This window comes from Elaeis guineensis, chromosome 2, assembly GCF_000442705.2.
Source record: "Elaeis guineensis isolate ETL-2024a chromosome 2, EG11, whole genome shotgun sequence".
Classification (NCBI taxonomy): domain Eukaryota; kingdom Viridiplantae; phylum Streptophyta; class Magnoliopsida; order Arecales; family Arecaceae; genus Elaeis; species Elaeis guineensis.
Window position 1 is genome coordinate 77001334 of NC_025994.2, and position 17724 is coordinate 77019057.

A 17724-nucleotide genomic window follows, 5' to 3' on the forward strand; every position below is an offset into this window, starting at 1 on the left:
ATTTGGGCTGACCGGCAGCCATCCGGTGGCTCTTTGGCCTCTCCACCTTTTCCTCACTTCTTTTCTCTCTCTTTCCCTCTCTCTATCTCTCTCTACTTTAATTTCCTCTTGCGGAGAACTATAGAGCCTAGGAGGCCTTGACAGGCCTCGGAGGGCCTCAATAGCTATTTGGTGGCCACCGCTTGCATCTCCGCCAGCCTCCTTTTTTGTCCCTTCCTCTCCCTTCCTTTCTCCCTCCTTTTTTTCTCTCTCTTTTTCTCCCTAGTTCATCCATCATTTTTCTATTGATTCGGATTTATAATCCGGTGTGGGGGTGTACCAACTCATACAGTTGGCCAACCGGCACAGGATCCGATTTCAAGCTGGCAATCTTTGATTCAAACTATAGCTTTTGGGTGTAAAATTAAATCTAATCACATTGATGGTCACTCTTTTCTCTAATTGGGCATTAATATTATAAGTAGAGGATAGATATTTTAAATGTAGACGTAGAAAAGAATTAAGAATATCCCAAAGGGGGAAGGTGGCAAGCAAGGTTGGTTGTACTGGTTTGGAGCCTGTACTAGTTGGCCAATGGTATGGTATGGTATTGTGTCATGCTGTTCCGACATATATTGACAAAAGAAAATTGGACAGGGAGAAAGAGAGAGAGAGAGGAAAAGATAGAGAGAGGGGGGAGGGAGGGGAGAGGGAGGAAGAGAGAAGTAGAGGGCAGGGAAGAGAGAGATTGAGAGGTGGAAGGAAGGGTCAGAAGCCCTCGGTTCCTTTGTATCAGACAAAACAAGGGCCAGGGCCCCCTTTTAATCTTGCCTACTTGAAATGAAGTATTAAAAAAAGAGGCCCTGTCGAATCGACAAAATATAAAAAAAGGCCTCAACCTTTGTTTTGTTCGAACTAGGGGAACTGGGGGCTTCCGACCCTCCTTTCGCCCCTTTCTGCCTTTCTCCCTCCCTCTCCCTCCTCCTTCCTTCCCTCTCTCTCTCTTCCTCTCTCCTTCTCTCTCTTCCTCTCCCTCACCAGATTTCTCAAACCAAGGGGCAGAACTGTGCCAATCCCCCTCTGACACAGTTCAATATACCCCAAACTAGGCAGTTCAGGATGGTACCGATGTCCTTGGTGGCAAGATCTGTGGAATTTAGAGACCCTTTGGTCTTGCTTGTTGATTCTCCTTCGCCCCACCCTAATAAAGAATGAAGGTCCTAATTAGTTTGTTGCCTCATGAAACAGAGTGTAAAGGGTAACAACCCATGTTTGTGTAGAATGGTGATGAAAAAAGAGAAAATGTAGGAAAGCTGGAAAAAAAATTGCAGAAAGGCTTGGAAAACCTTTTACTGGGGGTTGTGGGTCATGCAGGCTATTTGCTTGAGAATTTTACAGAGGCTGCTATATGGCAACAATACCTTTTTTTAAAACTCATGTTTATTGTATTATTTGGCACTGTACAATATAACAGATGCATCAAAATGGTTAGATGTTATCATTTTAAGAATTCTTTTTAATGTTTAACCAAGTTATGAATCACGAGCATGCCTATCTACCTTTATGAGTTGCCAACATGTGAGGAATTTGCTATATGTGATATCTTATGAAAGACATGTTAATGATTTTCTTCTTCATGCTTCCTCCTTCATCTTGGCATGATGCATCATATTTTCATCTCATGCATTTTGGTATACTGTTTGTCCTTACTTTCAATATATAAAATAATGTCAGTTTTTTAAATCCTTGTCCAGACTGATGCCGAGAATCTATATAGGAGACTCGCCCACCTAAAGTCAAGACCGGTTACTTCACAAAATAATCGTCATGGTAGCTTCCTAGGATTGTTTGGGAAAAATGTTGATCTTGCAGGTCATTATGCAAAGAAATTGGAGGATCTTGAAGAGAATGTGAGAATAAAGCAGACGGATATTTCTATGGCAGGCGAGGTACATGCCTTTTGCTTCCTATTACAGTGAGCTTTAATGTAGTACAATGATGGCTTGATATCACTGAAAATGTTCTTCCTAGGTGTGCGATAGTTATACTTCTTAGGATCCTGTTGCTTAAAAAAAAATTATAGAGAGGTAGGTTTGATGTATTACTCTGTTTCTTTTCTTTATTATATTACCTTGTCCCCTATTGGTTAGGCTTTGTTATCCTAATGTTTGTTTTTGAGGTAATGTCTATTAAATTAACAATAAAGGAATTTATGCAGTGTCAAGTGTGATATGTTTTACTTTACAAAACTAAGTTAAACCCAATCAATTAGATTTATTGATACCCTTGATATTTGGGTTATGTAATAAATATTGTGTCTTCTGATACTGAAATTTCAATCACTGGCTGATTTGTCAATGTATTATTACTTGTTCTTTCATCTTTTTCGAATTAAGCCCAACAAGAAGGGCAATCAATATAGATTGTACCTCTTATCACTCACTGCTCTATTGAGCCTCTATTTAGCGTTAGGCCAGACACGGTAGTTTGTAAATACTGTCTTTACCAATATCATCAAATGGCATTTCGTGGCTATGTGGTGCTCTCCATTCTATTTATCAAATTGCTTTTTTTTTCAAAGCAATGCAATTATTGTGCAAGCAAGTTATGAATATCTTTTCCTGGTGAAAATTATTGTACTTCTGTGAGCAAAATAGATAATTAAGAAACTAATCTATCCTTTTATCCTGATTAGAGATTTTTCTGAAGGACAGTAAACAAATGGAGTAACAAGTAGAAATGAAAAAAATCATAGTCACTTTGTCAACAAACATGCACTTCATCATCCTTTCTTTGACCTATCAACCTAGACCTGATGATGCTCCTTATTGGCCCCCTTGGAGCCTACCGTAAATAGATCCAAACAAATAGATCCAAACTATCTTTAGATGTCTTTTGCTCACTGTCCTTTATCAGTGCTACTGTGATCTCAAAAACTTAGCCGCATGTCCAACTCAGCATTTTATCGGTAGAATGTTCATGTTATGTTCACAGGACCTCTTCTTTTGACCAGTAATTTCATTTATATAATAAAGAGGATCTTATTAAATTGTCTGGTCTTAATGGTATTAGGGTGGCATATTATTCTGGAAGTGCATCTGCATTTTACAATACCTAATTCTTTCGTACTATAGGCATTAATGTCCTTTATAATTATTTTGTGTAAATAGCACCGAGCTATACTCCTGCAGAAGTTGCAGCTATGCACTTTGGGTTTTTGGCAAAAACATTCTTGTACTAATCTACCTGCCACCATCATTTCTCATTCATTGTAAAATGCCTCATAAGAAGGCCTATACAGAAAAATTCAAGGTTCTGTGTGCTTTATAAAAATTTTTAACATTGATGTTAATCACATAGTGATTGATTGAGGTTCCTATTGCAAACACACTGCAAATTTTGTATACCTTAATATGAGATAGAGCTTTGATATTTCTTGAAATGTCTTATCATTGTGGAAATCTGGTCCTCTATTTAGTTTATTGACAAGCATTTCATCAAGAACCAACCTGAAAATGGGGTCAGTTTTAGATTTTGACCAAAACTAACCAGTGGAACTAAATTTCTTCTTTATATGACTGTTTATGCATTTTTGGCAATTTTCTCAGACATTTAAATTTCGAGAGGCAGTTCCACTAGATTAAACCTCGATGTTGTGGTTTTTGAGAAGACAAGAACCATTGCAACACTATATTCCCCCAGAGATCTAGAAGAACAGTAAATTTTTCAGTATAATTGTAGCTATCTTGGAGCTCAAATCTTGTTGACATATTTGTTTTTGTATGCCAGATTGCCATCAAACAGTAAAATGATTATCTACAAAAGCACACTAAACATGATATTTTGAACACTTTATTTTTTGTTCAAAAAAACTGTTTAAGTGCAAAACTATCGAAACAATACATCTAAAGTATCTAAGCAAACATTTTATTACTTTTAGATAAGGTCTGATTAATTTTTTGACTTATATTTTGCCTATGTTTAGTTGATGGATTTTGGATTTCCTTAAAATTTTCAATCAGAGTTGCAGAAACTAGAGTTGGAACCACTGAAGTTGCAGAAATCATCAAAACCGAAATTTGTTAGGACTGGTCAAAACTTAGATTTAGTTTTCCAGCATTGAGTTTTGCATGAAATTCTGGGATCAAGTCCAAGTTATACATTTCCTTTTGTTTTTTTTTAAAAAAAAGAAGAAGTTTAAAGTCTTTAACTGAAACAAAAGAAAGGACAATCTTCATTATGAACATTAGAGGTGAAACCACCAACAAACGTAAAGTTGAGATTTCAGGCATTCTCACTACGGGTTTTCTAAAGCAATTTAATTTTAAAAGGAAAATATTTTTAACTTAAAAAACTGCCTAGGCAGCCCTATCATTTGTCATTAGCCAATTATGGAGTTTGTTAGGTTTGTGACCTAATACAGAGTTGATTGTCTTTTGTATTGCTTATATGCAAGAAATTGAGCATTGGTATCATGGCTCCTTTTATCCACTTCTTGATATTCTAAAAACTAAGCTTGTCTATTCCAATACAAACTTTTAGCAAGCACATGTCATGTGATGTATTGCTTAACCAAATTTTCTAGATGGACAAGGCCTCAACCTTGAAATGACATGAGGAAAATGTCTGAAGACTGTTTATTTTATCCTTTCAAGATTGAAAAACCAAAATTTGTTTTTTTCTTTTTTTAAAAGTAATTTAAAGGCAACTTGAAAAAAAAATGAAAGAATTATCTGTATATTTATTATCTTCTTTAAATGTGTTAGATCAAATCCAAAGTTCTTAAGGCTCCACTTGTACATGTTCTTTTATATGACAATAATTGTAGAATGTAGCTAGTTCTAGATAGATATTAATATTAAAATGATTCTAGGTTGTTGTTAGGATCCAATTTCCAATCTATTTGCTAACCATCCATTTGAAAGGTTTATCTTCAAAGATGTTTGGGCTTTGTTAAGCTACAACTTTTCCCTATGTTTTTCTCTTGAGAGAAATGTGTTTTTTCACTAGTGGCTACTTGACCTTCAACTTCTATCATGTAGGACTGTTATTTGTTGCATTTTGCATCTTGCATCTTCATTTGCAAAGAAGTGATATCTAGCAAGTTTGACCAGATATTTGCTGCCTACCTTTTTTTCTTTGGAAAAAAGTGAAGTTTTTAGTTGACATAATCTACCAATCTTCTTAAGAATTTATGTGCAAAACCAACACCTAAGCTTTTTGCTTTTACTAGCAATTGATCTGGAATCTGGATTATTTCATAGCTATGTTTTAACTTTTAAGCCTCAATGTCGGTCTCCTATTGGTACGTTTCTATTATGGTATTGCATGGTTCTTTATGCCCTTGTAGTGACACATGGTACATTGTTGGAGTCGGCACCAAACCAATACCATATATTGGTATGTTGATATAGAGAGCTCTGGTATCAATATTGATATTGCATTGATTATGTAGTTCGTGTACAGTTCAATATTTTAGTAGAACCTGACCTGTAGGGCCATGTTACATGTATCAATAGGCATCTTTTGTTTTTTATTGGGTTTTCTGTTGTATATTTTAATTTTGAAAAAGTCATAAGAGAGATTTTTCCCAAACTTTGTGAGACTTATGTGGGAAAAGAGCAAGGATTTTTGCAGTAACTGGGCCAGAAAAAATGCATCCAAGAAAGCTTGATTTGTGAGATTTGACTGGAATCTTCTTGATGGGTCCAAAATCCAAGACATTTTAGTATGGTCTGCCATACCACCCTATATAGCCCGATATGGGGCGTACCATACCATACCAGGAGAAAACCGGTATGAAACCCCACTTCGAGTCAAGACAAGCCCCATACTACTTGTATTGAGGTTTATACCGTCCCATACTGAAGTGTACTGACCTGCACCAAGGTGTATCGAGATAAAAAATGAGAAAAATGGTTTGAAAGCTATTTCGGCACAGAATGCATACTATGCATATTGTACCATACCAACTACATTGTACCGAATCGATACCCGATGCCGAAAGTGGACCTTGAATTCTAGTTTTGTTTTGTCTCCAATAGGTTATGGAAATCAGTCATCCCTTGGTTTTAATCTGGTGGATATGCCTTCGGAAACTTTAAAATTCTAAGAGGACGCCCGACTATATTTACTAATTTCATTAATTTTTCTTGTTTGTTTATATTATCATGTTTCATACAAAATTTGAATGCTACATTGTGCTTAAAATGATTTGCAGCTTATGTTCTACTCTTTTTAATTTTAATTTATTGATAGTCTCATCCTGCAACGATGACTGTAACACCCACACATCCCAAACAATACAACATATTAAAAGTGAAGTCAAATATATTTTTTTGAATTGTTTACTTTTGTAACCAATACAATATTTTATTTTTCATATTTTGATTTTTTTTTTTTACACTTTTTTGGTTTTATTCAAAGTGAAACTGCCAAAGCTACTAAAAACAAAAATCAGTTGTCCTAAGGAAAAGTGATATGAAAACTGAGTTCTCAAGCCTTTGGGCTGCTTCGATGGCTGACATAGAAAATTCTAACTGAAAAATCATCGGTCTTCACATTTAAGTCATTGGATTTGGATAGTTATTTGTAATTTGAATCTACTATGAAACAAGCATTTGTACTTTAGTCAATTAGTCTGAATCTTGATATAGCATTTCGTTCATTCCTCCTAATACATCTGGCATGCACTGTATGCTTATGAATTTGCATAGTGTTGGATTGTTTCTACCAGTACTTGTTACCTGCTAGCAGAGGCCTTTCCTGAGGCCTTTTTTCTTTTGTGACCTCCTAATTTTCATTTGCCATCGCTTTGCTCTTTTCCTCCTAATTCAGTTGTTGCTTGCTTATGAGGTGTTTTCAAATTGTGCTTAATGCATAGCATCATCCTAAGATCTTTTCTTGTCAATACTTCAGGAAGTTCCTGCTGCTTTTGTATGCTTCAAATCTCGGTATGGTGCTGCAACAGCTGTCCACATCCGACAATCAATCAAACCTACAGAGTGGGTAACAGAGGAAGCTCCTGAACCTCATGATGTATACTGGCCTTTCTTCTCTACATCATTCATGCAGAGATGGATATCTAAGGTGGTGGTCCTGGTAGCATCTGTTCTCCTTATTGTCGTCTTCCTCATTATTGTTGCATTTGTTCAAGGATTGACATATTTGGATCAGTTAGAGATATGGTTTCCTTTCCTGAAGAAAATACTGACAGTGTAAGTAGTGGCAAGCAATTATGTTCTCAAAATGATTCTGTTATTTTTCTCCCTTACAAGGTTCTCTTGGTTCACTTAGTCTAGTTTATGTGCTGTTTCTTTGTTTTTGCCGCATCAAATTAGTCATCCATATGAATTACTTGCATTTGCAGAACTGTCGTAAGTCAAGTAATTACTGGATATCTTCCCAGTCTTATTCTTCATTTTCTTTCATCTTATGTGCCTTCCATCATGAAGCTTTTCTCCACCATGCAAGGATACATTGCCCAAAGTCAGATTGAGAGAAGTGCATGTTATAAAATGCTTTTGTTTACCATATGGATCCTTTTCTTTGCAAATGTGCTTACTGGTTCAGTTACAAGTCAACTCCAGATGATACTTGATCCAAAGAATATTCCTTCAAGGCTAGCTGTCGTCGTGCCAGCACAGGCAAGTTTATATGTCTCATTTATTTTCTGATTGAGAAGTATTTATTATTCTACACTATAGTTGTGTTTTTGGGAATGAGGGCGAGCTTTGGTGTTGCTCCATCATGATGTGAATGAAGGTCATGGGTTTGAAACACAAAAACAGCCTGTGCATGCGTGGTTAAGGCTACTTACATGTTACCTTCCCTAGACCTCGCAGTGGTGAGAGCCTGGTGCACTAGGTTGCCCTTAGTTGTCTTTGGGATGCATATTCTTTCAGATGTATGCAGTAGGCCGCCCTTAGTTATGTATAATTACATGTTCTGGTGTTTGTGCAATTGATTACAAAGAGGGGTGCATGTATATGCATATTTACTTATTGCAGATTCGAAAAGATTGGAGGAATAGTGGCACAGGCAGGGATCCACCTAAAACCTAGGTGGTAGGCAGGTTCCAATAGGTCAAGATGGCCCGAATTCAAAATATTTAAAAACGTAAGCAGAAACTTCAAAAAAATATATAATTAACTTTAAACAAAAAGAAATGTAACATCCAATAAGATATACTTACTTGGAAGTTCCAACTTGGCAACATTTATTTTACTAATACATATGTTGAGTTCACCTTCCATACTCAGCGATGAGGCAAAATGTTAAAGTGGGGATGTAGGTGGCTCTCTCATGGTATCACAATTTATTGGTTATAACGGGTTTCCTATAATGTTCATGAGGATCTTATTGATTCTGTATTACAAATGCTGATAGACCCAGATTCTATTGAAGACATGGAATATTTTAATACTATAGTATTCAAATTTTTATCTTACAATCAAATATGGTTGCAAGAAATCTAGTTCTTGGTTGTATTATGCAACTTAAAAACAAACCCTAAATTCCAGCCCAAGAACAATATTCCTAAAAAGAAGATCTGCTAGTCAAACTCTGACTCAAGTGCTGAAAGAATTTTTGAGAAGTTATACAGGAAAATACCAGGGGCTGGCAGGCTTAGATGTAGCAACTAAATGAAGTACATGTTGAGAAAAATGCTTCGAGATTCAGTCCATAATAAGCCTAAAACGAGGTACAGGACGACGAACGAAATCCAACGAGTTAAGAACAGTCCAAACAGAGCTCAGACGGAGGAGATACGTGCGAAGAAGCAGATCGGGAGCAATTGGAGGGGCCCACGGCCGGCACGGGCCGGTAGTAGGTCTATGGCCCAGTTGGGTGGAGCCTAGGCCCAGCGCACAAGGCCGCGCTTGGGCATCCATGCGGGAGGTCGGCCGCTCCACACAGTCCACACCTCATCGTGGATCGACGAGCATTTCCTACCTCGTTTCATGCAGTCCACATGGACCGACGGGTGATTTCTTATCCGTTTCTCGTGGCTCACAGCATTACAGTGGATCGAGGATGGTTTACAGACGAATTATGGGGTCTACGGCTTGCTTTTGCACGATCGTGCAGTCAGAGTGGCTTGCGTCTTGATCTGACAGCTGGAGAGGCTGTTTGACACGATCAAAGAGGTGTTAGACTTGCTTTTGGATATAGAGTCCTAACAAAACTCCAGAGGGCCTTTTGACGTGTTGTGGATGAGGAATTTTGGGCTATAAATAAGTGCTGACCCTGAGGTTATTTTGTGACAATCGGCAGTAATAGATCCATGAGGCAAAGAGGTCTTCCTTGGTTTTAGTGAAAGCTTTGTAAGGGTAGCTTCTAGTTGAGAGAGATTATGTATAAAGATTGAGAGTGTGAGGATCTCCTCTTGTACTTGTTTTTTTCTCATAGTGAAGCTTTGCATGTCCTGTGGAGGTAAGTCTTGGGCTAATCCATATACTTGATTGTTTTTTCTTGTCTTGTATTTTTCTTCTCTTTTTCTCTTGCGGTATCTATACGTGATCAAGTGCAACGCGAGTGATATCGAAAAGGTCCTGTGGTGGTGGTGTTCTAGCTAGATCCTCCAACAATTGATATCAAAACTCAAACAGTACCAGCGCATGAGATTGCCCAGATTGTGATGGTGTTGATTGAGATTGAAAAAGATGGAGAAGACAAGTTCAATTAAGATGGAGATCAGTCGGTTTGATGGAAAGAGCAATTTCTTTCTCTGGCAGTCGAAGATGAAGGACGTGCTCATCCAATAGTGGTTGATCGATGCTCTCTTATGCGAGGAGATGCCGACTACTATGGAGATAACGGTTTGGAAGCGGGTTTAGATGTAGACAGTCCGTACGATCCGCTTGTACTTGACAGATGATGTGATGATTCATGTGCTTAGCAAGACTTTTTCGACGGTGTTGTGGTCAAAGCTTGAGGCGTTGTACATGACAGTCTCTCACCAACACTCTCTTCCTTTGAAGGCAGTTCTATCAGTTGCAGATGATCAAGAAATAGAGCATGTAGGAGCATCTAAGTAATTTTCAAAAAATCCTTATCGATCTCCTTAGTGTTGGTGAGAAAGTTGAGGAGAAGATCGGGATGTTGGTCTTGCTATCATCACTTCCTCTTTTGAGTTCTTGGTGACTGCTCTTCAAGTAGAAAAGAGCACCATCAAGATAGAAGAGGTGACTTCTATACTTCTTCAAAACAAGATTCTCAGACAGGAGAACCAGACTTCGAGTTTAGGTGGTGACTTAGCTCTGGCGATGGCTGGAGGACGTGATGGTGGAAGATGAAGCGATAGAAGATCATGACGTGGGCGGTCCAAGTCTAGGAGAGAGACTACAACAAGATCAGATGCTACTGATGTGATGAGTTGGGGCATCGAGTCAGAGATTGTTCTTAACTTAAAGATCGAACGATGGCTACTATGGTGGTGGCTAGTAGCGACTTTGAGATCGTTGATACGCTTATGGTTTTAAATGAGGTATCTACTCCTTGACAGCAGTGTATCTTAAATTCTGCTTGTTCCCATCATGTTTGTTGTAGAAGGAGCTGTTTGAGTCCCTAGAGAACAGTAAGGACATTGTTTACTTGCCGGATGGATCGAGCTGTGTAATCAAGGGCATCGGAACAGTCAGCGTGAAGACACATGATGGAGCAGTGAGGAAGTTAGGTGAGGTCCGATACATGCTTAGCTTCAAGAAAAATCTAATTTTTCTCAGCAGACTGGATTCAAGCGATTACAAGTAGAGAGCTGATAAAGGAATCCTGCAGATCATGCGCGGTAATAGGATTGTGATGAAGGGGAAGCAATATGGATGACACTATCTCTTGGCATGGAGCCTAGTGTGAGGTGAAGCTCCAGGAGTAGGTGGATCGGGCACAAGATGGGAGATTCAGGAGGATAACAGACGATGTCACAAGATGAAGTTTCTATTGCCGCAGGATGCTACTTCGAGTAGATATCAGATCAGAGTGGACACAGTCTATGATAGAGATGGGATCAAGCGACTTGGCTCGACTCCTATGTTTGTCCATCCATGAGCAACAAGCATTTGCCTCAGGGCATGGGGACGAGAGATAATCTCTCAGAGTTATTGTGGAGGCCGAATATCGAGTGAAGATTGTTGAGGAAAACATCTCAAGATTCGATCCATAATAAGTCTAGAACGAGGTTCAGGACGGCGAACGGAATCCAACGAGTCCAAGAACAGTCCAAACGGAGTTTGGATGGAGGAGATACGCACGAAGAAATAGACTGGGAGCAATTGGAGGGGCCCACGGCCGGTGTTGGCTGGCAGCAGGCCTGTGGCCAAGCTGGGCGGAGCCCAGGCCCAGCGTGTGCGGATGAGCATGCTGGCCGACTGCGCAGGTGTGGCCCAGCGCGGGCACGCATGCGGGAGGCTGCTCCGCACAGTCCACGCCTCACCGCGGACCAGTGGGCGTTTTCCGCCTCGTTTCACATGGTCCACATGGACTAGCGGGTGGTTTCTCATCCGTTTCTCGCGGCTCACGGCATTACGATGAACCGAGGATGGTTTACGGGCGAATTACAGGGTCTACGGCTTGTTTTTGCACGATCATGTGGCCAGAGCGGCTTGCTGTCTTGATCTAGCGGCCAGAGAGGCTGTTTGATGCAGTCAAAGAGGTGTTAGACTCACTTTTAGATACAGAGACCTAATAGGACTCCAGTGAGGGCCTTTTGATGCATTGTGGATGAGGGTTTTTGGGCTATAAATAAGAGCTAACACTAAGGTTATTTTGTGGCGGTCGGCAGTGAGAGATCCATGAGGCAGAGAGGTCTTCCTTGGTTCTAGTGAGAGCTTTGTAAGGATAGCTTCTAATTGAGAGAGAGATTATGTACAAGGGTGGAGAGTGTGAGGATCTCCTCTTGTACTTATTCTTTTCTCATAGTGAAGCTTTGCATGCCCCATGGAGGCAAGTCTTGGGGCTGATCCACATACTTGATTATTTTTTTTTTGTTTTATATTTTTCTTTTCTTTCTTTCTCTTGCGCTAGCTACACGTGATCAAATACAATGTGAGTGGTATCGAAAAGGTCCTGTGGTGGTAGTGTCATGGCCAGACCCCCCAACAATGCACAATAGAAACTTGGCACCTCATGATTGCAAATAGGGCCTGGTGGGGATGGATGAGATCAAGAAGGGAAATCCAAAATTGCGAGACAAGGGCAACAAGCTGACAAAGGAGAGGAGGAGCAGCATTGGGAGGTAGAAGGGAATAAAATGGGCCTTGGTTTCTGCCTTGCTATTATGGAGGATTAAGCGGGTTGCCTGCATTAGCAATTCCATACACAGCCATCCAACTAAATTGCCGAAAACAACCTGCAGTTTTCTTTTCTTTTCTTTTCTTTTTTTTCAATGTATGTTTAGAAGTACGATAGAAGGTGCCCATTTCTGCAGAAATTCAACAAGAAAATATGAAGGGGGCTGGCAAGCTTAAGGGATAACGGAGAAGTGTGTGCAATGGTAGGAAATCCGTAATTCATGATTGGAAATGAGGCAAAGCAGAGATGGGTGGGAATGACATATGAAGAGCCAAGCCTATTTACCAAGAGCGGAGGAAGAGGAAGGAGCAGGGGAAGGAGCGGAGTAGGGAGGTAGAGGGGGAAATAAAAGGGTCTTGGTTTAATATATATGCATATTATAATTCGAAAATTATTTTAGTTAATGCTAAAATAGAAATAAATGACCAGGCAAAGCAGACATTTCATGGTATTTTATATGAATTCAAATGCATTATATGGCAGTCGGATGCTATTTAGTTCTGTTGTCAGTGATGATACCCTTGACAAGCTAAAGTATAATTTGAGACCTTTGCTTATATGTTTGGTGGTGACGGTTACATGACTTCTTCTAACATCTCAAATCAGTATTTTTAACATTACAGATAAGTTTTTTTCTTTGAGTATCATTCTTTTGTGCAGTCATTGAGCTTGGTTGCCTTTATCTTGCAACCTTTATATGAGAGATAACTTGCCTACAAGAATTTGTTTTTACATGTTGCTGAATATCATTTTGCTTTTCAGGCCTCTTTCTTCATTGCCTATGTGGTGACATCATGGACTAGTCTATCATCAGAACTCACTCGCATGATCCTTCTAATTGTTGATCTGATAACCAGGAATTGTTCAAGATGCAAATCTGATGAAGTGCAGATACCATCTATCCCATACCATAGTGAAATACCTAGACTTCTTGTATTTGGGCTGCTTGGACTAGTGTATTTTATATTAACACCATTAATTCTACCATTCTTATTGGTTTTCTTTTGCGTTGGATACATAATCTATCGAAATCAGGTGAATTGGCAATACTTAAATTTGATTTATATTACTTGAATGTGCTTTATCATATTATTGTCAAAAAAATAAGTTGGTTTCTTTATTGTAGTTTTCCTAGAAAGTTTTGTTTCTTCTTATATTTACCTGAAAGAAAGATGCCCTACTTTTGAACAATATGCAGTAATATGCCCTTACGTGTAGGTTGTGTATTGAACTTTTTTATGTTTGAGTTGGTCTTGCTGTTAACTCAAAAGTTGTAGTTCTATGCTGATGAGTTCAATGGTTTTATATATGGGTACTCTAGGATTCTGGTCTAAGCAGGATATCCATAGGACACCGAGACGGGATACCATCCCATGCGTTGGGATATGGCTGTTTCGCTAGCGTCCCGGCATTCCGATCGGGACGTCTTGAGACATCCCCTGTTCCAACTATCAGGATGGGGTAGGACGACGGCGCATCCTATTTCATGGGAAAATTGGGACAGCCCCGTCCCATGAGATTTAAAATCTTGTGTGTATTTACATAAATTCATTTAGAACTTTGTTTAATTCTTAATAAAGATGATGCAGAAACAGTTACATGTTTGGTACTATGTACCTCAATTTCCAACTTGCCAGCTTGTCCCTTGGGAGAGCACCCATTGTGGCAGAGTTAGTGGTGCATGGTGAGAGGTTGGGTGCCCTTGACAGGTATAAAAATGATGGACAAGCTACTTGTCACCTAAGATCCATATTGAAGTATTCTTCCTTTTTTTTTTTGGGAGATGTAAGTATTGCTGACAAACAATACAAAGTGAAAAACCAGGGAAATGCATTACTATATAAAAGAGCAAAACAGTGATGTAAAATTCAAGTAATATTGTGAGAAATATGTGCTGTGGAAAAGAGGGAGAACAAGAGAAAAGGAGAGAACAATAGGAAGATATTGAGGATAAAAATTCAGCCTGAAAGCCTTAGATCTTTACTAAACTCAACCTCACTGAAACATGTTCAACTTATATATGGCAGAAGACACAATATGAAACTATTTATTGAGAAAACAAGAAAAAATTTACATGTGTAGAGATTACGAAAGCAAATATTGACCTCTTAGCATCTTCTCGTTATTCTATTGTCATTGGCCTTTGCTCCATGTGCACACTATAATACTAAATAATGTAATGGCCATCATGCTGTGATACCAAATGACATAAAGAGAAGTGTAGGCTGTGAAGAGAGGGAAAAAAAGAAAACAAGAGGCAAGTAAAAAGATAATAATATGAAAAACTCCAACCCAAAAGCTTCCATGCTTACAATTGTTTCTACCATGAGAAAGCAGGCAGAAATCTATTATAGAGAAAATAAGCAAAATCCTTATATAACCAAAAACTAATCCTAACTATGGACCAAAAATTCAAGTCCAAGCAGGACATCCCATAGGATACCGAGATAGGGTACTATCTGATGTGTTGGGGCAGGATCGTCTTGCCAGCATCCCAACATTCCGATCGGGACATCTTGGGACATCCTCTATCTCAAGTATTTGGGTAGAGCGGGATGGCTGTGCATCCCATCCCATAGAAAAATCAGGATAGCTCCGTTCTATAGGATTTAAAAACTTACTACGGACAACTAAGGCTTCTAAAGACTACAAATCAAATTTGCCCTAAACCATGTCAATGAACTCCAGAGACCAGGAATGACTAAATATTTACCAAACAAGCCAAAACTAACTTGATGCTCGGATATCTGTCAGACTTTAATTTTGGCTCAGTCCAGTCTACAATACATGTAATTTTTGAGCTGGCAAAGCTAACCTAGTGCTGAATCTGATAGTGCTGGTATAAGCTTCAGATTCCTCGCAACTTACCTTAACAAAAATTTTCTTTCACATGCTATGACATTTAAGGACAAATTGCTCCATGGTTGACGTTGCACCAAATGTTTTTAAATCATATACTTCCCCAGTGCAAAAGCTTGTGGCCAACTTACTCTAGATTCAAACCCTAGACTTAAACTTGGGACCCCGTAGAAAAGATTGCATGACTGTCATAACAAATAAAATTTCCTGCCATTAATGAGCAAGGAAAGTCCATACATTTCTAACACTATTTCTTTGATAGCCGTGTGTGAAAAACATTGGAATGGTGAAGCTAGTGGTCTATGATTTTTAGCATTCAATTTTCTGCTAGAACTAATCTGCATCGAATAGTTTTGCATCAAAGTATCCATGAAAAATAATTAATAACTACCTGATCTAGGTTTTGTTATAATTTATGGGATATAAGAGAAGTGTAAGCATTTTCTTCCAAAATAGAGGAATATTTGAAATCCTTGAGGACTACGAACTGGCCAGATAGGTTGTCTATTAATTAATTTTCTCCACTTTCATTCTAGACTCTTTTGCATTTATATATTGTTTCATACATATGGACCACAGTGGATGTGTGTTGTTATTTTATGCTGCATGCTCAACAACTTAGCATGAAGTATGCTATAATTCTATATCTGGAAATAGGTTGGTGTTTTTTGTAGATGCACCAGCTTATAACTTCCAGGGGATGGGGGGGTGGTGGTAAGGGTTGCAGAACAGTAATTCATCATTTCTTCTGGTGGATGTTGCAAAAACTCAGGTTTAAATGAATTAATTCCATTGAATCCTTTTAAAGAATATAAATGACATGACATGTTCTTTGATCCAATATATATATACACACACACACACACACACACACACTTTTTCCTGGAGTAGATCTCCACTCAGATCTAGTCAGGTCTAGATTAGATAATGGGGCTCTCACATCAATGATATGAGGCATTGGATGTAATCAACTATCTCTAAATTGCTCACACATAGAAAATCTTGTGATTTAGAGACCCTTAGCCTTGCATTGAGAGCTCAAGAAAAAACATGTACTGTTTGATATTATTTAAACTGTCCAATTTTTTGATCACTTGATATATAGGTTAGGAGTGCTTAAATCGCATAATTTTTAGCATGTAAGATGTTTAGAGGTATGTTTACTATGCTTTCATATCTCATGTGCGAATCCAGTTTTTTTTATTATACTCTACTGACCTGCTTTTTGTTATTCTCACCCTATTATATTTTTTTTATTGCACATGCACAAAGATAGAAATCTGAAGCCTTGATGGCTGCAAAAGTCAAAAGCGATTCTAAATTAAGAATTGGATTTTATTTTTTTTTAAAAAATTGTGATGAACATTGTACCTTCCTAGTAGTTAGCAAGTTTGGGTCATTTTAAAGTTTGGGTCATTTTGGCCTGGGTTTCATCATTGCAGCAAATATAGAAGGTATATACAGATTGCACTTGGAAACTTGGGATTTATAATTTGTGATCATCTTATGCAGCTATTAAATGTTTACTTGCCTAAGTATGAGACTGGGGGAAGGTTTTGGCCGATTGTGCACAACTCAACAATATTCTCTCTTATACTTATGCACATAATTGTGATTGGAATCTTTGGACTTAAGCAGCTTCCTCTTGCATCGAGCTTAATTCTGCCGCTTCCTGTGCTTACACTTCTGTTCAATGACTATTGTCGGAAACGCTTTCTACCCATTTTCCAAGCTTATTCTGCTGAGGTATCTGTCTATATCAAGTTATAGCTAGTTGTTTATCTCATTCTATGTTTCTATTAATTGTAACCATGGACATAAATGCTTACACTTAATATTTAACGACTTTTGCCTAAATGCATTCTATCCATCTTCCATGATTTTCTGCTGAGGTTCTTGTCAACTGATACTTATTTTCTTTTCTCACATTTGCAATCCTTATGAATGTATGAACCTTTTGTGAATAATGTGATCTATTTAAACAAATTCGTGATGCATTTCAAATAAGTGGGAAACATTTCCTCTGTGAAGAACTGAATATATGTGAACGCCTAACCTTATTATGTGATGAGTTTTTCCACAAAATGCATTCTTTATGATTACTCTGCTGAGGTACTTGCCAACTTTTAATTTTCTTTTTCTCACTCATTTTGCATTCCCATGAATGTTTTCCCGAAGTCTTTCTTGAATAACATGATGTTTTTAAAAAGGTGCATGATGCATTGTAAATCAAGATTTTTGGAGCCAGAATCGGGACCCATGCCGGCTGGCCGGCAGTACGATTCGGTAGGCCGGCAGTACGATTCGGTATGGATCAGAGTGGCATGAACCAACAGGGCAGCGAAAGCGAGAGGGAGAAGAAAGAGACGAAGAGAGATAGGGGAAGGAGAGGAAGAGAGGGAGAGGGAGAAGGGGGAGAGGGAGAGAAAGAGAGGGTCTTCAGCAGCTGTCTGAGGCTGTCGGAGCTCTTTCTGAGCTTGATAAGGGTAGGAGGGAAGAAGAGAGAGGGGGAGACCTCACCAGATCATCGGAGGCCCTCGGAAGACTCTAGACGGGCAGTGATGCTACCATGATCTCTCCTACAGCCAGCGCGTC

The 17724-nt window shown here is 38.7% G+C and overlaps 1 protein-coding gene across 1 annotated transcript in view; it reads left to right on the forward strand.

Annotated features, from left to right (window-relative positions):
- The window catches only part of LOC105058280 (CSC1-like protein HYP1), a 74228-nt gene that overhangs the window by 46790 nt on the left and 9714 nt on the right, over positions 1-17724 (forward strand). The window contains exons 3-8 of the mRNA XM_073251144.1: positions 1354-1466; positions 1734-1928; positions 6898-7196; positions 7349-7625; positions 13033-13305; positions 16642-16875. Coding sequence (XP_073107245.1) covers positions 1354-1466; positions 1734-1928; positions 6898-7196; positions 7349-7625; positions 13033-13305; positions 16642-16875 — 1391 coding nt within the window. The remainder of the gene's footprint in view (positions 1-1353; positions 1467-1733; positions 1929-6897; positions 7197-7348; positions 7626-13032; positions 13306-16641; positions 16876-17724) is intronic.